Source organism: Citrus sinensis, chromosome 3 (assembly GCF_022201045.2).
Source record: "Citrus sinensis cultivar Valencia sweet orange chromosome 3, DVS_A1.0, whole genome shotgun sequence".
Taxonomy (NCBI): domain Eukaryota; kingdom Viridiplantae; phylum Streptophyta; class Magnoliopsida; order Sapindales; family Rutaceae; genus Citrus; species Citrus sinensis.
Window position 1 is genome coordinate 24203582 of NC_068558.1, and position 26882 is coordinate 24230463.

At 34.4% G+C, this 26882-nt stretch overlaps 1 protein-coding gene across 1 annotated transcript in view; it reads right to left on the reverse strand.

The window, feature by feature from the left end:
* The window catches only part of LOC127901478 (kunitz trypsin inhibitor 5-like), a 41046-nt gene extending 17285 nt beyond the window's left edge, over positions 1-23761 (reverse strand). Inside the window, exon 1 of the mRNA XM_052438881.1 lies at positions 23236-23761. Within this exon, the coding sequence (XP_052294841.1) occupies positions 23236-23761 (526 nt within the window). The remainder of the gene's footprint in view (positions 1-23235) is intronic.
* Positions 23762-26882: the final 3121 nt, after the last annotated feature.

The following is a 26882-nucleotide window of genomic DNA, read 5'->3' on the forward strand; positions in this document are numbered from 1 at the left end:
GGGTATGAAAATTACAAGAATTAAAGTTAAGAAAAACGATAATGGTGTAATCTCTACTCATCCTCCTTAGGAGGCGTATCATGAATTGAGGAGGATCATTCCACCACGTCAGATTCACACAATTTAAGTCTATATTAGTCAAAGTATCAGCCACAAGATTGCCTTCTCTATAAATGTGGGAACAGTGGAACTGCATGTTGTTGATTATATCTTAACAATTAAGTCATCTAGCGTGAAGAGACCATGAGGGATTATAATTGTTATTAGGAATAAAAGCTATAGCTACTGTGGAGTCACTCAATTGGAACTTCATTTACCACTTTTTTCCAACATCATCGATTGAACCACACCAGTTTTTTCAGGTTTTCCTTTCTTCATCTTTGCTTGACATGATCTGATCTTTATTTGTAATTGAGTATGATTTCTTGTGGTAGATTTATCATAGGTTGATTATTATTGTCCACATCCAATAAGATGGAAAGATCTAAAACAAGTTTATCAACTGGGATTCCATACGAACGTGAATGTATTCAATCTATACGATCTAAGACCAATTAAAGATCGATGAGAATTAGGAATTGAAATTGGTCCTAAATTTTTTTGGATAGATTGGGAAATATCTTGGGATCCTGAACCTTTTTACTATTTGTTTCTACTATTTTTCTTTAAATTTGTATCTGAAACTTAAAAAAAGAAAAAAAAAACTAACATAGTGGTTTTTAAATAATTTTATTTAATTAGTTTAGCTCGAATTTTGAGAAATTAGATATTAAAAAATTGATTTAAATTTTACCTATCCCTCTACGTTTAAGAAAAAAGGGAACAAAGACTAAAATCTCTAATCACTAAAACTTGATCTAAACATGACAAGGTCCACGTCCATGCTAGTAGAGATGGTAAAAAAATTCGGGTCCAGTTTAGATTTGTAAAGATCTGGAAGGTCTGGATCGGGAAAAATCTGATATGCGCTTTAAAAAATGCAGGTCTCGATATTAAAATTGAAAATCCATACGGATTCAGGTGTAGATCTGAATGCATGTGCATCCAAAAACCAGATATCCGGATCTGTGTTATTTTTTAATTAATTTATTGAATAAATTGGTAATTAAAATATTTTAAATACCTGGAATATGGGACTGAGTATTAGAAATGGTTTGGGATTAATTAGTCCTAATTTTAGTTTTGAATGTACAACCAAGACAAGATTTGGTCCATATTGATGGAAACAAAAAAATTAATTACACAATTATTTGTCTTTATCTTAACTATTAATTTAGAAAGATTAATTGTCAAATAAATAAAGATTGATTGACTCAATTTTTACTAATCAATCATTATTCCTAAATCATTTTATTTTAATTGGTTAATTTCCTTTTTTATGTCTCAAATACTTGCAAAAAATGATTTGCAAGAGCGCTTCGTTTAGTGAAATTTGTTTTATAACTTTTTTTTGGAGATTGATTGAAAATTAGTGGTGTGGAAGTAACTAAGAACTCTTGCTTGTTCTTAATTTGATTTCTTATCTATTAAAACGAAAATCAATTTCTAGTGCTTGGTAGACTGATCATAGGCTGATTAGTCAGTCTTTTGATCACATGGTTGGGAAGCTTGAGTGACGATATATAGCTCCACTCCCACGTTAAGTTAATTATTATTTTAACTTGGCTTCTGAATTATAACAAAAAATCTGATCCTCTACATAACCTAAATAGGAAAATGATAAGTTAACCAAAATAACAACATGATAAAGACAGCTCTAAACTATTATTCGTGAACAAGCATGCAAACATTAATTAATTCTTATTGTTACAACTTTTATTCATTTAGCAAAGCATCATTCTATAGACGTTCAGATGCGCATAACGCAAAAACATAACAAGCTTTATTTTTAACCTCAAGCTTTTATTCAACATCTCCATCTTCAAGCCTTTAGAAAAATAACACTGAATGGGACATCACTCAGAGCCAGATGCCGCACCCCACCGTTCATAAAAATGCACAAAACTTTGCAAAACTTACAAACTAAAGGTCAGCAAACAAGCTCGTAATCACCATAAAACTTCTCAATCTTGAACCAATTTCTCGTAGTTTGTGGGCCAGGATTGCCTTCAACTCCCCCAATTGTCACAAACCACTGCCCCAATGCTGCATCAAAATTGTCAAGCTTCTATATTGTGGATTGCACACTAGTTTTTGCAACTTCAAATTTGATGTTTAAACCAATGGACTAACAAATAACGCCCTTTTGAGGGTTTACAGGTGAAAATGTCATTGGCAAACCATATTTTTGTATGTTTTGCTCTTGAACAACATGTAGTGGAAATGTTTTATTGTCACTGTTGGAAATTCGAGGGTTCAGCAGACACGCAACTAAAGTGAAATTTAGAAATAATGATCACACAAGGACACCAGAATTTACGTAGTTCGGCTTTTAGCTGACATCCTTGGGTGAAGACAGAAGAAAATATTTTACTAGTGGAAAGGAGTTATAAGTATTGTAGTATTTTGTCTCACAACCCAAAACTCCAATACACCCAAACTCTCAAAACACTAGAACTAGAGCTCAAAGCTCTCAACACTCTCAACTTACACCTCTTGGTACTCTCACTTGAATTAGAGAAAATGGGATGAATGAAGAGGGCAAATGAGACCTCTATTTATAGGCCAAGCCATGCCAAAAAATCAACAATGGTGGGCATTAAAATAATATAAATTTTCACCCAACTTTTCTACTTTAGTGCCAAAGTCAAAAGTTGATCCCTCTCACTTACCTTTGTTCCCCGCTTACTTAGCAACTTTATGCCAAGAGTAAAAAAGTTGCATGCTAGTTCACATGTAATTGTTTGCCACATGTATGCACATGTTCAACAATTCTCCCACTTGGAGACTTGATTGAGAACCAATCATGTCTCCACACCATCATTTCTTCTTCACCATTATCATGTTACTTCCGTCCTTCACTACTTCTCGAACGAAGTGGTATTGTACCCTATGTGCTTTGTCCTAGAATGAAAGGCTGGATTCCTTACAATGTGTAAGACACTCTGACTGTCGCAAAATACATGAATTTTTCCTTGTTTGTGTCCGAGCTCCTCCAATAACCTTTGTATCCAAATAGTTTCCTTGCAAGCTTGTGTAGTTGCCATAAATTATGCTTATGTTGTAGATAAAGCCACAATAGTCTGCAGTTTTAAAATCTAGTTTACAGCTCCTCCTGCAAGTGTAAACACATAGCCACTAGTAGATTTCTTTTTATTAAGGTCTCCTGCAAAATCTGAATCCACGTATCCCCTGACAATAAACTCTTATCCTCCATAACATAATGCAACATCTGAGGATCCTCTGATGTATCTTAGAATCCTCTTCACAGCTTTCCAACGTTCTTCACTAGGATTCACCATATATCTATTGACCAGTGTCTCTGCTTGTGCAATATCTGTTCTAGTGCATATCATAGCGAATGTCAAATTTCCCACTGCTGATGCATACGGTACTCAAGACATCTCATTCCTCTTTACTTCATTGTTAGGACACATACTTGAGGATAATTTGAAATTAATAGGAAGTGGGGTAGAAATTAGTTTACAATCTTACATGTTGAAGCGCCGTAAGATTTTCTTCAAGTAATTCTTCTAAGAAAGACAAATCTTTCTGTTATTTCTTTCTCAGTGAATTTGTATCCCTAGAATCTTGTTTGCTGGTCCCAAATCCTTTATTTCAAACTTTTTACCAAATTATACCTTTAATTCTTAGACTCGGTCTTTGTTGGGGCCTGCTATCAACATATCATCTACATATAACAACAAAATGATAAAATCATTGTCCTTAAACCTCTTGTAGTATGCACAATGGTCTGAACTAAGTCTATTGTATCCAAGGCTTATGATGAAGGAATTAAATCTCTTATACCAATACCTCAGCTCCTGTTTAAGACCATATAGAGATTTTTTCAACCTGCAAACCAAGTTCTCCTTGCATGTTTTAGCAAAACCTTCTGGTTGGAGTATATAAATATCTTCTTCAAGTTCTCCATGAAGAAACGCAATTTGAAACGCAATTTTCACATATAACTGCTTTAGATATAGGTCAAATGTAGCACACATTACCAAGACTATTCTGACTGTCGTAAGTCGAACTACCGGAGAAAATATCTCATTGAAGTTAATGCCTTCTTTCTAAGTATATCCTTTTACCACCAATCTTGTACGATACCTCTCTACTTGATTATTGCCATCACGCTTGATCTAGTAGACCTTTTTGTTACTAATGGCTTTTCTACCATATGGTAGTGGTATAAGTTCTCATATCTTATTCTATTACAGAGATTCAATTTCTTCCTGCATTACTGTCATCCATAAAGTAACATCCGAGCTGTTTAAAGTTTTATGGAAAGTTAATGGCTCTCTATCCTTTATTAGAAGATAATATGCAACATTGATCTCTGTAACATACTCCGTGTGCCACACCGATGCTCGTTTCTCTTAAGTTGACTGACGAACTTCTATAGCTTCGAACTCGACTGGTTTTTGTTCCTCGTGCTCTGGTGCTGCTTCAAAAGAATCTAAATCTTCTTTTTTGGGACTATTTTCCATATATACCGGTATAGTCTCTGACTTTTCTTTCACAGTGCTATCATCCCCATATTTCCTTTGTAGTTGATCTTTTACAAAGATAACATCCCTATTAGAGCTGGTAAAATTTGACACGACCCGATTACCCGACACGAACACGACATAAATAAATGGGTATGAGTCGTCAAATTTAACATGATTATTAAATGGGTCGGGTCCGGGTCAACACGATTTTTTTCCGTGTCGGGTTAGGGTTAAAATTCTTGACCCATTTACCCGATCAATGACCCGATTATATTTTCTATTTTAAAATAATTTACATATTCTTATCATTAAAACTCAAATATTAGAGATGATTTTCTTTTTTTTTTTAAATTCTTTAAAAAGGTGAATATAAACACAATGTTTTATTTATAAAATTTTAAATACATTTAGAGCTTCAATAGTGTAAATGTGTAAAAATTGATAGACATGTATATTTTATAATATTGATAAATAATATTATATATATATATATATATAATTAAAACCTCAGTAGTGTAAATGTGTAATATATTGGTAGATATGTATATTTTATAATATCGAGAAATTATGTATGTATGTATGTATGTATGTACATACGTATGTATGATAGTGTGTAAATATTTGATGTAACTTTTGTTCAATATATAGATATTAAACGGGTTATTGGATAACCCGATTATTTTTTCGTGTTGGGTTTGGGTCTCAATATTTTGACACGATTATTAAATGGGTCGGGTTTGGGTCGACCTAAATTTGACACGACACGAAGCTGACACGACACGAACACAACCCGATGACCCGTTTTGCCAGCTCTAATCCCTACTAATGACAATCTTATGGGAAGTGGAATCTCATAGACGATACCCCTTCATTCCATCAGCATACCCCAAGAAGATACATCTCATGAATTTTAGATCCAGTTTTATTCTTTCTTGGGCATTTTACAACACGTACATAAGACATCTAAATGTGTACAATCAAAAGTAATTAGCTGGCTTCCCAATCCACATCTCTATTGGTGTCTTCAACCCAATTGTTGTAGATGGCGATCGATTCACCACATAACAGGTAGTTCTGGTTGTTTCTGCCCAAAATGAGTTTGGTAGACCAGCAGTCCTTAATATGACTCTTATATTTTCTGTAAGAGTTTTGTTTATCCGCTCTATTACTCCATTCTGTTGAGGAGTATTTGCCACTATGAACTGTCTCTGAATACATTCTTGCTTACTATTGCAAGAAACTCACTGTTTGTATACTCTCCACCATTATATGTCCTCAAACACTTGATCATTTTCTCAGATTTAAGTACTACCCATGCTTTATACTACTTAAATATTGGAAATGCATCTGACTTTTTCTTGATTGGATACACCCAACATCTCCTGAAATAATCATCAACGAAAGTCACAATGTACTTTATACCTGCTAAGGACTTATCTAGCGATTCCCAAACATTAGAATTAACCAAGTCTATAATGCATTTATTTCTGGCGTCAGATCTACTGATCTTTAATATATGAGACTTACTTGTAACATAGTACTCGCAAAACGATAAGTTCACCAATTTGAGCCCCGAAAGCAACTTCCGTTTAGAGAGAATCTTCAAACTTTGTTCGACATGTGGCCAAGTTTGAGATGCCACATCATCGATTCTTTTCCATTTGACACGATACACGCATAAGCTTCCTCTAATGTTTTACCTTTAAGCATGAATATATTGGCACTGATCTTTTCCACTTTTATCAATATAAGCGCACCTTTGACAATCTTAATAATCTCATTTTCCACATAAGTCTTGCAGCCAAGACTATCTATTTGTCCTACAAACAATAGATTTTTCTTCTCGTACCTCCTGAAAAATGCGAATTATACCATCAAACATTTTTATTTTAACAATACTAATACCAGCGATTTCCAAGGCATTATCATCACCCATATATACAAATCCTTCTAAAATAGGTTCATATTTGTGGAGTCATTCTCTCCGAGAGATCATGTGCCAGGTAACTCCTGAGTCAATAAGCCAAATGTCAGATAGCTGTTTTCTGCCTTTTGCAACCATTACTGCCTCACTGTATAAAACGTCACCATCATCTTAGGTACTTGCTACACACCTCTGAGCATTTGATGACTCTGGATCTTTACACTCTCCTCTTTTTTGGTTACTCTAACACTCTTTCTTGACATGCCCCATTTTGCCACATTTGTAGCATCTGACATTCTTTTTACTTCTTCACTTTGATCTACCATGATTGTGACTCCCACTGGGACCACATTTTGCTAATCTCCCTCTCATTATTGTTAGCACTTCCAATTGCTACGAACTTGTTTGCTTGTTTTTCTTATTCTTGTGCCTACTCTCTTTTTCTAATACAGAGGCTACAACATCATCGAAGACTAGGTACTCCGTGAAGATATTGTTCATTAGGTTGGTATGGTCAGTTACCGTTGTGGTTTCTGCTATTCGAAGAGTAAAGAGTCTTATCTTTAAAAAGATCTTATTATGTAGCGACTTGGTCTCGTATAATTTTGTGAGAGTATCTCAAATACCCTTTATTGTCTTTTCTTCTACCACGCTAGATAGTACCCCATGTATAAGTGTTAGGTGTAGATCAGCAATGGCATTACCATCTATCTCATTCCACTTTAATCAGTGATTTTTGCAGACCTTTCTCTAATTTTTTCTAAGAAATTATTTTTCCTGAAGATTGCCTGCATCTTCATTTTCCACAACAAGAAATTGCTGTCATTTTTTTAATACCGTACACAAGTTATTATACCTCCTTGAATAGTTGAGTGATCTTGTTTACTTCCAAGGCATGTTTACGTTTTGATGGTGATGAACCTGTGTTACACATGTACACAAATATGGCAAGAGATGTTGATTCCAGAAAATTCCCATCAAAATATTTAATGAAGTAGAGTACATTGCAATCACTAAAGGCTGTAAAGAAACCTTATGGATGAAGAATTTCTTGCAAGAGTTGGGTGTGAAACAAGACAGCTATATTGTGTACTGCAACAGTCATAATGCCATTGACTTGGAAAAGAAATCAACATATCATTCGAAATCGAAGTATATTGATGTAAGGTATTATTGGTAAATTTTATAATCAAATGCTATCAATGCCAATGTGCAAGTATACACAACAAGTAATAAAGTAATGAATATTTAAGATTGTCTCCACAGGGATTGATGTCACTTGAAATGCTATAGCAATCACAATAGTTACAACACTGCACTGTTCCCGATTGTGCTTTACTTCTTTTGCGGTCATCTTCTTTCCTCCTCTTGCTAGTCTAATGTCTCAGCATCCCTTCATGAACTAAGAATTTCTGTAAACCTACAATTATGCACCTGTTTTGAGCACAAATTACTTTGATTCAAGCAAAACTTATTAAAACTCAATTAAAATGAATGTTTATGCAAAATATAACCAAATTATAATAAAAACACCTTATGTACTATGTAATTGATCTTGATTTAAGTTTAGAATTGATGTAATAACTCTCATTTCATAGAGTTATCACACCCCCAAACTTAAACCTTTACTTGTCCTCAAGTAATGACAACATACTAACACTTCACGCAAACAATCATGCAACACAACTTTAGCTCTTTTATCAAATTTGCAAGGATTCTTCCACCTTTAGATCACAATCCCAATCATGCAAAGTAACCATAGTAAATCAATTCTAGACTTAAGCTTCCTTCTGTCCACAGTGTGTGTATGCTACTTTAATTAAATTCCAGAGATGGTATAACATCACCAAGAGATTGCATGTAATTTAGTAGTAACAAAATTGCATTTATATATGGGGTAGCATAAGTTTCCCATGCTCAAATTGTGCTGATTTTAAGATTAAAAACTTGAGAGTATTCAACCTCCCAACTGCAACATTTATTTTTCATGTGAATGTCAATCACTTGTAATGATGACACCCAATTACTCAAACCATGTGCAGATCAGAGTTGTTGTAGCAATATTTGTAATATAATCTTATCTAGAGATATCTTTTACTCAAGGCTGAACATGGGGCTCATGAACAGATCTGGCTACTCAATGCCTTAGACAGAGGACTTTCTTGTATTATTGTCTTACTTTTCTCTCCCCTTTTTTTTAATAAAGTGCTACAACAGTGCTCATAACTCTTGTTACCTTTGAACATAACTTTGCATATGGGGTACATACTCAGATCTGGTTACTCAGCAACTGGAGCCATTGGAATAAAGTTTATTTCATAGATATCACAGTCAATCAAACTTGTTTTTCCCCCCAAACTTAATATCTTTTCTATTCTTTTGGCTCTGCTCTAGTAGCCTTATACAACTCAACAAAGTCTAAGTGTCGGGACAGAATTTCAGCCTCCGTCTATAACTATGTCTACTTGGTATTCTCATAAATACTGAATAACACTCAATTTATCTTTATTAGGTTTTCAAATCCATACACAAATATTAGATAACAGAGCTTCACAAAACACACAACACACAATACAAGCATAAACACCTGCACTCAGAAACACAACCCCCCCAAACTTAAGAGGTGCTGTGTCTTCACAAGCAAACATAACAAAGTCACATAATTTGACAAGGACAGGGAAGACAGTAGAAAATACCACACAAATTGAAAAACATAATGAAAGAAAAGTTTTTTTTAAAAATAAAATAAATTGACTAGCAAGAAGGGAATATTTCCCTATGGCTGGTACTGCTGCAACATGACGAGATGACATCAGCGCTTCTTGGATGCACTGCGCAGTTTACCCTTTGGTGAAACTTGTGGGAAAGTAGCTGACAACGTCGTTGTCGTTTTCTTCATTGGGCTGGTGAGAGTAGTTGGGGCTGGGGTAGCTTGTGTGGTTGACACCGATTTGGTCCGTTTTGGTTGTGTCGAGGCTGTTTTAGCAGTGCCTTTAGACGTACTGCCTTTTCTTTTGCAGGATTGTCATGGATTGGTACGAACAGGTGGGCCAGGAGTTTGCTGTGGAGGAGTTGGGGTTGATGCATCAGCTACCTGTCCCTCAGCTGTGATGGCGGCAATGATATCAAGTAGCTGCTTGGCTTCTGTGGGTGTATTCGTAACTATGGCTGCTGAAGCAGCCAGATCTGCATCGACTCGCTCAAGTTCATTTTCCGAGGCTGAAGGGGTTGCTATTTTTTTCTTGCCCTTGCCCGAAGGGACTGGAATGGGTGGCTCCTTTTCAGGGTCCCCATCTTCCTCTTCTTGGATAATGTGTCTTTTCCTAGTTTTGAAAGGGGTCTTGATAGAGGGTTCTTCACGTTCTTTCTCAGACTCGTCCTCTGCCTCTGTGGGTGAGCCATCAGTCGCAGATTCGTCACCTTTTTCCTCAGGTTGATCAGATGGTTCAGCTTCTTCGGATTCTACCTCGATTTGTGGTTCGGCTGCAACTTCTTTTTCTGGTTCATCTTTGGCAGTGGCTTCTTCAGTGGCTTTTGCCGGAGCATCTGTGGTGTTGGTGTCAAAATTGTACTGCTGGAGTAATGAATCAGGGAAGTTCCGGTGAATGCTTTTCATGTAAAGAGAAAATTGGTGTAATTGGTTGTTCAGGTGTTGTAGATAGCTCCAAAATCGATCGTTTTCCCTCTGTTGAGCCTCAGCACATTGAGTTATACTGGTGCTTAGTGCCTAGATTGTCTGTTCTAAACCAATAGCTCGTCTTGCTCCTGTTACAGTAGTTGGTTCAGTTGTCGTTCGAGCACTTTCACCAGTAATTCTCTCAATGGTACGTACAGTAAAGGCACCATCATTCTTGACATGTTCATCTTTTGCGTCAAGACGAACACCGGATACTACACATATGCTGGTGATGAGTGAAGGGAATAGCAAGACAGCAGTTTTGTGATTCTTTATGGCACAATCTCTGATTTCTTTTGCGATGATGCTTCCCACATCTATGGGAAGCCCTCGAACAATGGTATATAACAACACCAACCTTTCTTATGAAACCGTAGTAGTGTGAGTGGTTGGCATAAGTCTCGATTTCAGAAATTTCACCCACACCTTAGCAATAGGTTTCAAATCTATCATATTAACTACACGCCCTTCCTCATTAGCCCATGATGCACCTTCTATTGTAAGAGTTGTGAAGATGGTGTTCTATTTTTCGGGGTCAATTTATCAAGCAACTTGGCATACTCACAATTAATTTCAGCAGGTAAATTATAAAAAGTATTTATAACTCGGGAGTCTAATGGAACAAGTGTATTTCTTACCCAAATGTTGTGCTGATCAGGGCTTACCAAATTGGCGTAAAATTCCTTGACTACTGGTAGCACATGATCTCGAGGGTGGTTGCAAAACTCTAACCATCCACGCTTTGCTGCAGCATTATGTATTGTTTGCACAATTCCGGTGAATTGCTCTGGAAATTGAAACCCTTTTTCTTCAAGAATCTTACGCGACTCAATGAATTCTTCATATTTTTCTTCGGTGTGGTAACTCTGGAAGTGTGAAAGAACTTTGAGGCGGCTGGCTGTTTTCTTATACCTTGGCATTGCTATAGCAGTAACAAATTGAGGATGATGTCCCTGAGAGTAAAACGAGAGATGAGAGTAAGAATTGTTAGAGTTGTGCTTACGAAGGAGAGGGGGAATAATGCCGTAAGTCACTATGCACAGTAATTCCCTTTTATAGTTGAATTTAAGTGAAGATAAATCCGGTAAATAAAGATAAATTAGGGAAGCTATTATTTGGAATATAATGAGTATATCCCAAAAACATAGGCTAGTGAAATTAATGCATTAATTTCAGAGATTTTCTTTTCAATTGCTATCCAAATCCATGCATCCATTTATCATGATTTATCTTCAACGGTAAGTAAGATGCTCCAATTTTTAATTTACTGTAACGATAATATTGGTTGCTGCAACACCCATTTGCTTGCTCTAGCAACAGTTATATACTCCCCTCCAATACCCTCTGACACGTGGCTTGCCTCTGCACTCTGTCACCATACAACCTCACTTGTCAAAATGGAATTCAATTGCCACACATACTTCCCACGAAAACTAAACCAATTCTAAAAATAATTAAAAACAAAGAGATCAAATGATAGCAAAAATAATGAGGTTAATAATGTGAAAGGATAAAACTAAATAACTAGAATTGAAGAACAAAATTAAATAAAATGGAAGAGAGGGAGAGCCGTCAACAAAACCAAAGAAGATCAAGCTTGGTTTGCGGTGGCTGTTTCCACAATGAGTTGCCTCCCATTAAGCGCTTGATTTAAGGTCCTTCAGCCTTACCTTCTTAACAATCTGCCGCTGGGTGTATGTAATGCTTAACCCTGTGTCCATTAACTTTAAATTCTTGACCTGTTTGTTTATCTAGAAGATCAACAATCCCACGAGGATAAAATTTTAACAGCTTAAACGGTCCAGACCATCGTGATTTTAGCTTTCCCAGAAATAATCGTAGTCTTGTATTGTGGAGCAGCACTAATTGACCAGGGCTGAATTGCCTGTTTTGAATATGCTTGTCGTGCTAGTGTATTTTCCTCTCTTTATAGATTCTTGTATTTTCATATAAAAATAGCCGTAATTCATCAGGCTCACAAAGTTGAAGCTTTTTTTGCTCTGCTGCAGCATGAATATCCCAATTTAATTGCTTCAGTGCCTAGTGTGCTTTATGCTCTAGCTCTAGTGGCAAGTGACAAGCCTTCCCATAAACAATTCGGTAAGGAGACATGCCAAGTGGAGTTTTGTATTCTGTTCTGTAGGCACATAGGGAGTCATGTAACTACAAAGACCAATCCTTCCTTGTTGGGTTCACCACTTTTTCTAAGATCTTTTTAATTTCTCTGTTGGACACTTCAGCCTGACCATTAGATTGTGGGTGATATGCTGTTGCTACCTTGTGTCTGATTCCATATTTTACCATAGTTGCAGCAAAGGCTTTATTGCAAAAATGAGTACTCTTATCACTAATAATTGCTCTAAGAGTTCCAAACCTAGAAAAAATATTTTTTTACAAAAAAGCCACCACTGTTTTAGCATAATTGGTAGGTAATGCTGTAGCTTTTACCCACTTAGAGACATAATCCATAGCAACAAGGATATATAAGTTCCCAAAGGATGTGGAAAAGGTCCCATGAAATCTATTCTCCAGACATCAAAGACTTCCACTTCCAGAATGTTGGTCAATGGCATTTCATGTCTTTTAGTTATATTCCCTGTCCTTTGACACCTGTCACAATATTTAACAAATTCATAAACATCTTTAAAAATAGTAGGCCAGTAATAACCTGATTGCACAACTTTAGTAGCTGTTTTGTGACCACCAAAATGTCCTCCATATGCTGCAGCATGGCATGACGCCAGTATGTGGGGAATTTCTCCTTCTAAAGCACATTTTCGTATTACTTGATCTGAGTATAACTTATATAAATGTGGGTCAACTTCTAACATCATGAAGAAATTTCTTTCTCTCCTGAAACTTCAGCTCAGGTGGTAGCAACCCACTTACTAAGTGGTTAGCAAAATCTGCATACCATGGGGATCCTGTCTGCTGCAGCATCTGTGCTTGCTGTACTACCAACAGTTGTTCATCATGAAAAGTTTCAGTGATGTTCGTCCTTGTCAATGTACTTGTGTCTGCTTCCAGCCGCGACAGGTGATCTGCTACTTGATTCTCAGTCTCCTTTCTATCTTTAATTTCCAGATAAAATTTCTGAAGCAATAAGACCCATCTGATTAATCTTGGTTTGGTATCCTTCTTTGAAATTAAGTATTTGATGGCTGCATGATATGTGTATACAGTCACTTTAGTACCCACCAAGTAAGTTCTGAATTTATCAAAAGTAAATACTACTGCTAGCAACTCTTTCTCTGTAGTGGTGTAATTCATTTGAGTTTGAGTAAGAGTTTTGCTTGCATAGTATATGGAGTGAAAAACCTTATCCTTTCTTTACCCTAATATTGCTCCCATAGAATGATCACTAGCATCACACATCAGTTCAAATGATAGAGTCTAGTCTGGAGATATAACCACTGGTGCAGTGATAAGAGCTTTCTTTAATTCTCCAAATGCTTGGAGACAATCTTTGTCAAAGTGAAAAAGCTTATCATGTTCCAGCAATGAGCATAATGGTTTAGCTACCTTAGAAAAATCCTTAATGAATCTTCTGTAAAATCTAGCATGACCTAAAAATTTCTAATACCCTTTATTGAAGTGAGGGGTAGCAGTTTATCTATTACATCTATCTTGGCTTTGTCTACCTCAATGCCTTTCTTGGACACCTTATGACCCAACACTATTCCTTCTTACACTATGAAATTGCACTTTTCCCAATTGAGTACTAAGTTAGTCATCTCACATCTTTTAAGAATTTCTTCAAAGTTGTGTAAACAATCGTTGTATGTCTCCCCAAAAACTGGAAGTCATCAATGAAAACTTCTAAAGTCTGCTATACCATATAAAAAAAAATAAACATCATGCATCTCTGAAAAGTTGCTGGAGCATTGCACAAACTAAACGGCATTCTTCTAAAGGCAAATTTTCCATAAGGACAGGTAAATGTAGTCTTCTCCTGATCCTCTGGAGCTATAGTAATGTGGTTGTAAGCTGAATACCCATATAGGAAACAATAGTACTGTTTTCCAGCAAGTATGTCCAACATCTGATCTATGAATGGAAGTGGGAAGTGATCTTTCCTTGTGGCTTTGTTGAGCTTCCTGTAATCCATACATACTCTCCATCCAGCCACTGTCCTTGTAGGAATAAATTCATCCATATCATTAGCTATCACTGTTATCCCTTCCTTCTTTGGAACACATTGAACTGGGCTCACCCATGAACTATCTGATATTGGATATATGATTCCAGCATCAAACCATTTAATGATTTCCTTTTTCACCACTTCTTTCATAATATGGTTTAACCTTCTCTGATGCTCCACCGAATTATTGTGGCAATCTTTTAACAAGATTTTATGCATGCATATTAATGGGCTTATCCCCATGATGTTTGCCATGGTCCATCCAATTGCTCTTCTATATCTTCTAAGTAAATCTACTAGACTCTGTTCTTGACCTGCATTCAAGGTAGAGGAAATGATTACAGGGAGTGTGTTGTTTTAACCAAGATAAACATATTTTAAATGTAAAGGTAACAATTTTAATTCAAGACTAGGAGGTGATTCAATAGATGGTAAAGTTGTTTTTACTTCCCTGTCTGACAGATTCGGATACTTAATAAACCTGTTATGCCTATCAGTCAAAATCGAAATGCTTGTTGGTAAATTTTATAATCAAATGCTATTAATGCCAATGTGCAAGTATACACAACAAGTAATAAAGTGATGAATATTTAAGATCGTCTCCACAGGGATTGATGTCACTTAAAATGCTATAACAATAACAATAGTGCAAACTAACTTAAGTCCAAAGTTATCTAACGTAAAGTGGGTTCTATAGTAATTGATGATTGTGAGAGAATAAAGTAAAACAATACCGTAATGAAATAAACTAAATTAAATGTGTCTAAGATTCAATTGAGACTATGATAGTTGAATGATCAAACTCTCCTTATGGGCTGACTGTTTTTTCATCAAGTTAACACCAGTTGTTACGGCAAATGTTGCAGCACTGGACAGAATTAATTTGCATTCTTAGCTGTCGCGTATTGGAACTCTCATACCCTTAAATATATTAGCAATGACCAGTTCCTAATCTACTTATGATCCTTTAGTCTCTCCACCCTACAAGGTGAGCACCTATATCTAGTGTGTCACAAATCTTAGCTTTAAGTATAGCCCTTATAGGATTCAAGATAACTTAATTCAAGAAACTAAAATTAAGATCAAGTAATACTCTAATAATATCCGCTAAGACATGCCCTTTTGCTGCCCTATCTTAACTTGAACTATTAAATGGGTGGTCAACCGAAATAACAGTTATATTAACAATAATTACTAGAGTAAAATGCTACAGTAATGACATAACAATACATAAGAACAATCAAGTACCCATTAGATTGTTTGTCACTCAACTACAAGCAAATCTAGTTCATATTCTGAATGAGAAAAACAAACATCAATATATTGGTCACGAAATACATCAGTTCAATCAAAGAGTAAAGAGAAGAACAAGTAAAGAACGATGATGATTGAATCCAAACAACTCTGCTGGATTCTTCACTAATGCAGACTTGGTTCTCTTGAATTCTGATTGCTTTCCTCTTTTTTCTCTCGATTTCTCCAATGTTAATTCCTTGCCGTCATTTTATGTGGTGCGTGCCCTCCTTTTATGCTGCAAACTAAGGAAAATAAAAGTATGTTGACGTGCATGAGTTAAATTAGGAAACATGCAGATCGCAAATTTACAGCTGACCCACGCTTAAGTTTTCTCGTTCCGTGCTCCCAGATTGCTACAACACTGGTTGCTCTAACAATAGTTGCAGCATTGCACTGTTCCCGATTGTGCTTTACTTCTTTTGCGGCCATCTTCTTTCCTCCTCTTGCTAGTCTAATGTCTCAGCATCCTTTCATGAATTAAGAATTTTTGAAAACCTACAATTATGCACCTGTTTTGAGCACAAATTACTTTGATTCAAGCAAAACTTATTAAGACTCAACTAAAATGAATGTTTATACAAAATATAACCAAAATGTAATAAAATCATCTTATTTACTCTATAATTGATCTTGATTTAAGTCTAGAATTGATGTAATAATTCTCATTTCATAGAGTTATCAAGTATCATTGGATACAAGACGTGCTTGAGAAGAAATAGATGCAGCTTGAGAAGATTCATGCAATAGAGAATGGATCAGATATGATGACAAAGTAATTGCCCAAGGAGAAGCCAAAATGTTGTATGTAGAAAGTGGGCGTGGTGGTGCCCTCTATATGATCTGAAAGGGAGATTTGTTGGGTCCATCTCATTTGAGTGGTCCACGCCCAAAGGTTTATAAGTTTGGGTAGCTAAGTAATTAAAAGAAACTTGAAGGGGGCAAAATAAAATTTTACATTAAAAAAATTAGGTTTTGAAAGCGTGGTTATATAAGCAGAAATAAGTGGAGGCGGCAACAACTTTTGTGTGTGGGAAAAAGACGAGAGAGAAAGAGATAAATATATATAAATATGTTAACGAAAATGTTCTTATACATATTGAATAAATTGCTAACTAAAATACTTTAAATACCTGGGATATGGAATGGAGTATTGGATATTGTTTGGGATTAATTAGTCCTAAATTTAGTTCTAAATGTACAACCGAGAAAAGATTCAGTCCATATTGATGGAAACAAAAAAATTAATTAAACAATTATTGTCTCTATCTTAATTATTGATTTAGAAAGATCAATTGTTAAACAAATTAAGATTGATTGACTCAATCTTTGCTAATCAATCATTATTTCAAGCATTTATTCAGCAACTCCATCTTCAACCATTTAGAAAAGTAACATTGAATGTAACATCACTCAGAGCCAGATGCCACACCCCACCATTCACAAAAATGCCAACGTCTATGCACAAAACTTTGCAAAACTTACAAACCAAAGGACAGAAAACAAGCTTGTAATCACCATAAAACTTCTCAATCCTGAACCAATTTATCGTAGTTTGTGGGCCAAGATTGCCTTCAATTCCCCCAGTTTTCACAAACCACTGCCCCAATATTGCATCAAAATTGTCAAGCTTCCACACTGTGGATTACACACTAGTTTTTGCAACTTCAAATTTGATGTTTAAATAAGTGGACTCAAGAACAACGCCCTTTTTAGAGTTTACAAGCGAACAACATGTAGTAGAAATGTTTTATTGTTACCTCTGCTACCAAGTGTAAGACCATCGCCTCGGCCACATATAACTACTAAGATGTAGTACTCACTGCCAGCTCGGAGTTACTTTCCGATGATGTCGAGAACTGGATCAGGTGAAGCATTGCCTAGGACAAGCAATGGCTTGTCAATGAAGGCAAATAAAAAGAAGGAGAGTGGTAAAAATAATGTAGTTCTCATTGATATGTTTTTGTTTTCCTTGGTTCTTATTTTGAGCTGCTGTGTGCCAACCCTTAACAACTCATTTTTTTATAAAGCTACCCTAGTTACTCAATGCATGGATACCAGGTAGAGTTCGTAAGGATTAATTAAGCTGCTGGGTTTCAACTTGACCATTATGATGTTCAATTCGACAAGCAGGTGTCGCCCATATAAGTGCGGATTATCATATTTTGTGCTTTTAGTATTATAGTTGTCATTATTATTATTATTATTCTAAAGGTGGCATAGCCTGGAAGATTTAATATAATTTAATAAAAATTTCAAACTACAAAGCATAATTTATTATGTGTTAAGTAAGTGACTCACAAAAGTAGTTGCAAATTAAATGGAAACAAAACGTTTTTCCTCTTTGTGTGATTAAAATAAGATGTGTACCACAAATAAATAGACAGAAAAATAAACCAATAAATCCAAAGCAATAAAATCAACCACAAGAGACACAAATTTTACTTGGAAAACCCAAAGCGGGAAAAACAAAGGGATCGTAGTCCGATATAATCTTTCACTATTTTAGTACGATTATACCACAAATTATTCTTTAGATGATACTGGCGGCAAACAACATCAATAATCTTAATATTTTTGGCTCATAGTAACAGCCTAATAATTGCCTCTCTAACAAATGAGTTGTTCAAATAATAGGTAATGAGAGGATAAAATAAAAATCAACACCAGTAGGATTTTCGAGGGCGGTGCTAGGAACTTACCCTCAAAATTTGAGTGAAAACAGAGTTAATTTCACCTTCCGATCGCCCAATTAAAGATTGAAAATCTTGCCCTCAAATTATAATAACCAGCCACTGTCTTTTCTCTCTCTCTCTCTCTTGTCTTTTTCTTCTCTGCTCATCCTTTTTGCGATCATGAAAACTAGCCACTTTTCATGGCAATTTTCATCCAACTCTAAAGCTTAATATTAATTGCACATCAAACAAACCTTTTTGGGCTTTGGGCTTTTTGGCCCCCAAATGAAATGGACCCAACACTATGAAAGTCAAATTTTGAAGTTTATGTTAGAAGTCAAATACCATTGTCTCTTCTCCTACTCCAAATTTAATTTTTTTCATATCCAATTTTTGTGTTTGGGTCAAAAGTATTGCCATTTTGTGTTGCATTTATATGGTATGGATTTGGGGGTTGATTAAGGTGTTTCTTCTGATGATGTGGACATTGCAAAGGCTAAATCTCTTTGCTTTGGCTTACGACGTGCTAGTGAGGCTAGTTCGTCTCACTGGTGATGGACTCGGATTCGTTGCGGGTTATTTAGTTTGTCAACGGCAAACATCATACACGTATCAAGCGTTTTTTAATTATTTCAAAAATTGAAATGCTAATCTTAGCGGCAGAATTTCAAAATGTATCATATTTCAAGATGTTGAACCATGTTGCTGATGTATTATCTAACTTTACTTTTCAGTATTCAGAGTCTTTAGTTTGGTTGGAAGATTATCCTAATTTTTTAAAATGTTATCTGCAAGCTGAATTCTGAAATAAAATACCCGCTTATATTAAAAAAACATACTGTATGGATTTGGATCTAGTATTAAGTTGAACTGGGGGTAATTATTTATAATTTTTCTACCACACATGTATGTATAGTAATATACAATTAATTTTTAATTAAATTTGTATTCTCATCCAATTATTATCAATTATATTTTTAAAAAAAATTAGAAAAAAATTCAACACTCTCTCAATTCAAATACATTTCTAATTACAATGATAACAACAAATTTATTTGCTAGGTTCACTGGAAATATCTGTTAGTATTAATTTATTTATTTTCCAAAACAATAGTAAGGATTTGATGAGCGCTTCACAGTACAAAACATTTTAAATGAAAACCTACGCGTGCTTTTGCTGGTAAACGACCTGCAGTCCGGTCTCAGGCCATGGGCCGGGCCGGGCCAAACTCATGTTAGACTGACAGTCTGGCACGACACAACACACTAACACATAAGCTAGCATGGCAATGCTTGTGGCCATTTCTAATTGGGTGAAATCTATTAAGTTTTAACTACTCATTGATTTGATTTGTTGAAGTACGATAATTCCCCTGCTTATAACGATATATATTAACTGACGTTTGTATTGCTCCAAATTTATTTATTGAGTTAATAATACGTAATGAAATGTTCAAATATTTAAATGGATTTGAGTTTTGCCAATCCTTTTTTTTCCTTCGCTTTCCGATCTCAAAATGTAAATTTTGGAAATTTCATCTAATTCATTTTATTGCATTGCTGTTGAGTGAAATCTTCATTCGAGAAATAAAATTTTCAAGATAATTAATTTTTATTAAGTGGTCACTACACTAAAAATCTATAAATTCAATGGCCACCAATAACTCAAACAATGTCTACTACAAATACACAGGGCACTCTTTGTTTTCTTTTTCAATTCAAAATCTTAGAAAGATTTCACAATTGAATAAATCAGTGCATTAATTCTAATTATTATGCTACTTCTTTTTGTTATTATTATTTAGCTTAATGTCAACCAAAGTTTCATCCTACTCATGTGAACAGAGTTCGAACCTTGAATCAATTGTTTTTAACAGAAAGGATTTTATAATTTCGAACAGATGATACCTACAAAAGTTACAATGCTACTTTGATATAGTAGAGTTACAAAATTTTATAAAACTTACAAAAATACTAAAATGTTCATATACAGTAAAATCTCTATAAAATGACATTGTTGGAACTAAGAAAATTTTTTATCCTGATGATGGTTATTTATTAATTAATGAAGAATTTGTTAATTTATTGGTAAATTAATGAATATTTATTAATTTAAGACGAGTATTACTTTTTAATTACTTGTGTTATTTAGGCATGTGTAGTATTCTTTTCACAAATATTCGTGCATGAATTTCAAAAGTTATCATAAATATACAAAAAATTCTAATAAATGTAATGAACATATACATAGAAGCACAAAATAATGTAAGTACATTGTACATAGTTTCAAATTTAGTACCCTCTGAAGATAAAGTGTTTCAGATGCTTAGAGTACATAGATTAAAAATTCTGTAAGTACATTGGTCATTAGTGTCAAATTATTTTATGCATATTTTTAGAAAAGAGTTTAGTTAAAAAAAATTATAGTTTTTAAGAAAACAATCCTAATTAAATGTAATGAATTTTATATGTTATTTATTATTGATATTTCTTGTAATTAACTAATTATTAATTTATATTTTCATTGGACCCTAAAGGATTCATGTAAAAAAATATTATTTTATGAATTTATTAAAATTGTTAATTTAGTGCAATGACCAAGTCAGGACCAAAAGATTTTATTATTTAATAAAAATTATTAATAATTTTTAGACCTTTCATAAGTTTTAAATTTATTTATTTTTAATTTTTAGTACATTAATTTATTGAATATTTATTTATCGATGTCTTACAGAAGATTTAAATAATTTGTGATAAAGTAAACGAGTTTTCATTAGACGGTGTCAAATTTCTGAAACTCTATTTTTGATAAAAGCAGCACAGCAGTTAATAAAAAAGAAAATGTTTGCATTCATTTAGATCACATGAGTGGGCAAACTCATATTTCAGTGATTACATGTTTGCTCTCGTAGGATGGCCTTGGCTACCCAAGTTATTAAAAGGAATTGAAAATTTACCCATTTTGTAAATTTATGTTTAGCCTCGTTATTTTTCTGAAGGTAGATTGACAGTTTGTATCTTATTGAAATGAATATATCACACACCTTTTACTATTTTTATAATATTTAATAACCCTCTTGGTATAAAAATTAAAAAAAAAAAAGAAGAGAAGAAAATAAGTCATTTGCTCGATATTTGATATTGGAAATATAAAATTATTAGAAGAAAAATATTAAAAAAATAAAATACAAGAAAAATATCTTGTGATAAATTTTTTATTCATATCAAAACCTAGGAAATGTACTTATTTTTTTATTTAAATATTTAATTTAATTTATAATAAATATAAATAAAAGTGTAATAAAAAATAAGAGTAATATTATAAAATAATGGTGCTAGGTGATTATTAGATATTATGAAAACAGTAAGGGTATAAATAATATATACTCATTTCAATAGGGAGGAAACTTACCATCACCGTTTTTCTAGGTGTTTAAGGGAAAAATAGGAAAGGCAATAGAGTGCCACGTGTCAACCAATGGAATGATTCCAGCACAATCTGAGGTACCCTGCACAATCCGAGGTGCCCGACATGACTTGAGGTACCCCGTATACATAGAGGTACCCTACACAATTAGAGGTATCCCACACAAATAGAGGTACCCCATATAATATGAGGTACTCCATACGAATAGAAGTACCCCATACAAATAGGGGTACCCCACGTAACTCGAGGTACCCGGCAAAGCGGATGCAATAGAATCCACCGAAAATATCCGCCATGAGAAACGTCTCCGCCTCCTAAAAGATATTATTTGATTTTGTCAGAATTAGGAAGAAAAAACGACGCCCTAAAATGAGGGACATCCGCCTGCGATTTCTGCCAAAAGTGAAGGACACTGTCCCAAGGGCAGTGGTCCCCAACCGCCTACCCGACAGCTACTGCAGAGGTACCCTAGACCACTCTCCAGCGCGCGCCACGTTTCCAAAAGATGAGATACGCCGCGAACATGCAGATAACGGCCCAAAAATTATAAAGAGGTAAAAAGACGTTAGCCAAAAAGGGTACGCCACGTGGCAGCTGAGGTATTCCATATATAAAGGCGCCTAGGTTTCATTCTCCATCATGTTTTTCACTCACCATTAACACTCACACTCTAAAAAATAGGTTTTCTTCAACCTTAAACCCTAATTTACAGAGGGCTAGCCAGCTCTCTTTACCATTAAAGCTTGAGTTTGCTAACTTGAGCGTCGGAGTGTGAACGTCGGGGTACCCCGGCTTCACCTCTAACCTCTATTTCACTGTTTTGTAGGCGTGAAGCTCATTTTGAGGGACACCTCTCTTGTTTCTGGCCTTCCACCATTGTTACCACTCTCTCTCCCCTTCTCACCTCTCCCGAATTTCAGATACACCGCACCGCACATAATAAACTAGTGAGGTACCCCATCTCCCCCAAAAATATAAATTTATTGTTCTAGATTGGTTTGACTTTTCCTATCCCAAAATCAATCGAAAACATTAGGCAATTTCATCCGTATAGCATCTATGCATGGTTTATTTATCATAGTCCCATTGTTGGCTTCTTCAATTTTATATATTTTATGCTATAATCAAGCAAAGTTCATATTATACATTTTCTGAATGGAGTTGAACTATCACAATAATTTGATCTTCTTCGTACTTTGAAATGAAAATGTTGGCACTAATGAGGAAAATGATGAACCAAAATACCAACATGAATAAAAGTTTTTATTATTCGTAAACATGAAACGTTCATGCAACTTTTATTAGTACAACTTAATTTATTCATTTATTAAAGCATGCGTACAACCTTAAAACGAAACAAACTTTATTTTTAACTGGAAGTATTTGCGGAGCTCTCAGCAGCTCGATCGTCAAGCCTTTTTAAACACAACTTTGAACGGAACATCACTCAAAGCCAGACGCCGCACCCCACCATTAATAAAAATGCCAACATCTCTGCACAAACCTCTGCAGATATTACAAACCGAAGGACAGAAAACAAGCTTGTAATCGCCATAAAACTTCTCAAACTTAAACCAATTTCTCATGGTTCTGGGGCCGGGATTGCCTTCAACTCCCCCAGTTGTCACCAGCCACTGCCCTAATGCCACAACAAAATTGTCAAGCTTCCACACTGTGGACTGCGCACAACTTGTTGCAGCGTCAAATTTGATGTTTAAGTCAGTGGACTCACGAACAACGCCCTTTTTAGGGTTAACGGGCGAAAATGTTACTGGCAAACCATTTCTAAATGAGTGCTGCTCTTGAACAACATCTAGGGGACATGTCTTATTGTTGCTTCTGCCAGCAAGTGTAAGCCCACCGCCTCGGCCCTTTGTAACGGGCAAGATGTAGTACTTACTGCCAGCTCGGAGCTGCTTACCGGCGATGTCCAGCACCGGATCAGGTGAAGCATTGCCCCTGACAGGCAATGGCGTTGCAATGAAGGCAAAGAGAAGAATCAGCGGGGTTAAGACTAGTGTGCTTCTCATTGTTATATCGTTATATTTTTTGTTCTTATCTTTCGTTGTTGCGTGTAAATAGGCCTTATGAGGCCAAATTTATAGAGTTAGGCTAGTATAGTTAATTAACGGACAGCAAGTTGGTTTGATTCGCCTAACGTCCGATTCGAGAAGCCAATGGTCGCCCACAAGACAAGAGCGGATTATGACATTCTGCTTTGTGAACTGTAATTATTATTTTTTTTCCCGCCTAAACAGTCTGATAAGAAGATTTAATACAAATTCAACAATAGCAAGCGTAGTTTAGTAAGAAAGTCAAAGATTTTGTTTAGAATTAGAAGTCAATAATCTTACCTTTTCTCTTACACTAAATTTAATCGAATTTAGATCTGATTCCTCTGTCTTTGTCAATGGTTTTGTCATTTTGTTTAAATCGCATGGTATATATGTTTAATTTTAAGGACATGTTTCTTTTCTTTTTGTGCTGAAGTTAGTCTCGTCAAGCTAGGCGCAACTTGGCCCCTCTCCTTGAATATAAAAATTGCACAAGAATTTGAAAACAAGAAATGATGTAGAAAGACATATAGATGACGATATCAAAACATGTTACTAGCAGATCTATTGGCTAAGTTCATATGGAGATCCCTGTTAGTATTAAATTATGTGAAATTATCAGTTGTATACACTAAATTTATTGTGTTATAAAAAATATTATGTAATTTTGATTTTTTTTTATTTTCCACTATAAATTTATAAATTATAACCGTATACAAACTCAAGTTGGAAAATTAAATAAATTTAAACTTTTATCATATTTTTTTAAGGAAAATTATCATTCGTATACCCTAAATTTGTGCTTTTATCAAAAATACTATAACACTTTAAGGGTGTATCAATCGTCTACCCTAAATTGACAAAATTTATCTGCCGTCCACTAAACCGTTAGCTACTGTTTGAAAGTTAACGGAACAGTAATGAATTGACGATTTTACCCTTAAAAACTATCACTTATATACCCTTAAAATCTCTTATTATCACTTATATACCCTTAAATTATCACTTGTATCATATGAAAAGACTAGATTACCCCTCTGACATCATCATATTTAAATGGCAACTAACAGTTTGGTGGACGACATATATATTTTGTCAACTTAGGGTGGATAACTGATATACCTTGAAAGTGTTGTAGTAAATTTGATAACGGAGTAAACTAAGGGTATACGATTGATAATTTCCCTTTTTTTATAATATGGTGAATATGACTTATAATTTTTCTAAGTTTTATTTATTTTTTATAGTGAAAAGTCAAAAATGCCCTTGAATTCAAGGGTAAAATTATCTTTTCACTTAGATTCTATTGAATATTATAATAGTGTTAACATTTTGGTGGGCGGTAATACAATTTACAAACTTAGGGTGAAAAATCATATAAATTAAAATTTTTGTATTGTTTTTTATAGCAAGGTAAACTTAGTATATATAGTAAATAATTTTCCTTTATTTATTTATGTTTGGGCCCATTTTTTAGCCCAAATGGACTACAATATTAATGAATTTGTGTTCAAAGGGATTGGAGTAGGAATGCGAATTGATCCATCTAAGTTGGATATCCATATATCTAATTTAATTGGATTAGATAATATCTATCCGATGTATTTTAGATATGGATATGATTTTTTTTTTTAAAACATCCAATTAGATATTGGATGGATATGAATATTAGATGTGAATCCATTTATCTGATTGGGCTAAAAAATAATATTTTATAAAATTAAAATGAAGTGAAGAATTGTATTTGGCATAATATTCATTTACCCGAATGTCATACCCTTTTCTATTTTTTATTTAGCAAATACTAGGTTATCTCTTTTTACTTCACACGTCAGCTACTAGTTGCTCGCGAGCCATTGATCACACCGGTTGTTGCTTATTCACGGGACATTGATATTAGTTTATTCCCAACTTTGCTATCCCCTCTTCAGCGTTACAGCTTCTTCTTTTTCTTGTTAAACATATCTTTCTTTTTATCTTTCTCTCAGTGCATTAATAACTACATGTGTACATAGCTTTTATTTTATGTCTGTGTTTTGATATCAATTGATGGTCCAAATGTTGCGTGAACTGTGGAAGTTTTCTTCTTTGCTTGAGTTAAATGAAACATTTGAAATATACTAATAATTTGGTTTTCGCATGTTAATTTATGGATAATTCGACATAATTCACATGTAGAAATTATTTTTGAAATTTATGGGCTAAATAAATTTTATGGACTAAAAATTCATTTCAAACACCTGCCATTTCTTGTAAACTAATACTTACTAGGTAAAAATGGTTATTGTTTAAATTACTTTTATTTGTGAGTGTATAATTTGATGAATAGTGGATTTGAAATATTCCGTAAACAACACTTTGGTCAATATTTGTGAGTGCAAGATTTGATGTTCCATGCCAACACATGTAGTAGAATTTAGTATGGGTGGTCGATTTTTAATCGACATCACAGTAGACTTCATCCTGAGTTCCACATTTTATTTAAGTTTGTTAACATTTGTTTACATTCTATTTCAAAACCACTTTTATTTTTTTAACCAAAAAAAAAAAAAAAAGAAAAACGGAATTCCTAAAGATAAGCTGACAACAAAGAAGAAATAAATAGAGAAGTGATTAATAATGATGATGAATAGGAGACATAGCACATGTTTTGAATAGTGCTTATTTTTTCTTTTTTTGTAAACGTCACTTTTGGTTGATGTCCCATGCTAACACATGTAGTCGAATTTAATTTAGTATGGTGGGTCAATTTTTAACCCCACATTGTAGTAGACTTCATCCTAGTGCATTAGAGACCTTAATGTGTGCTCATAATTATATATGGGCTCAAATAAAAAGTATCAAACTCATCTAAGTTCCACGTTTTATTTAAATTTGATAACATTTGTTTACATTTTATTTCAAAACTGCTTTTATTTTTTTTAACAAAAAAAAAAAAGAAAGATGAAATTCCTAAAGATAAGCTGATAACGGAGAAGAAATAAATAGAGAAGTGACTAATAATGATGATAAATAGGAGATATAGCCATGCTTTCAATAGTGCTTATTTTTTCTTTTTTTGTGTACACGCTTGATGCTCATTATGATGCTATCATGG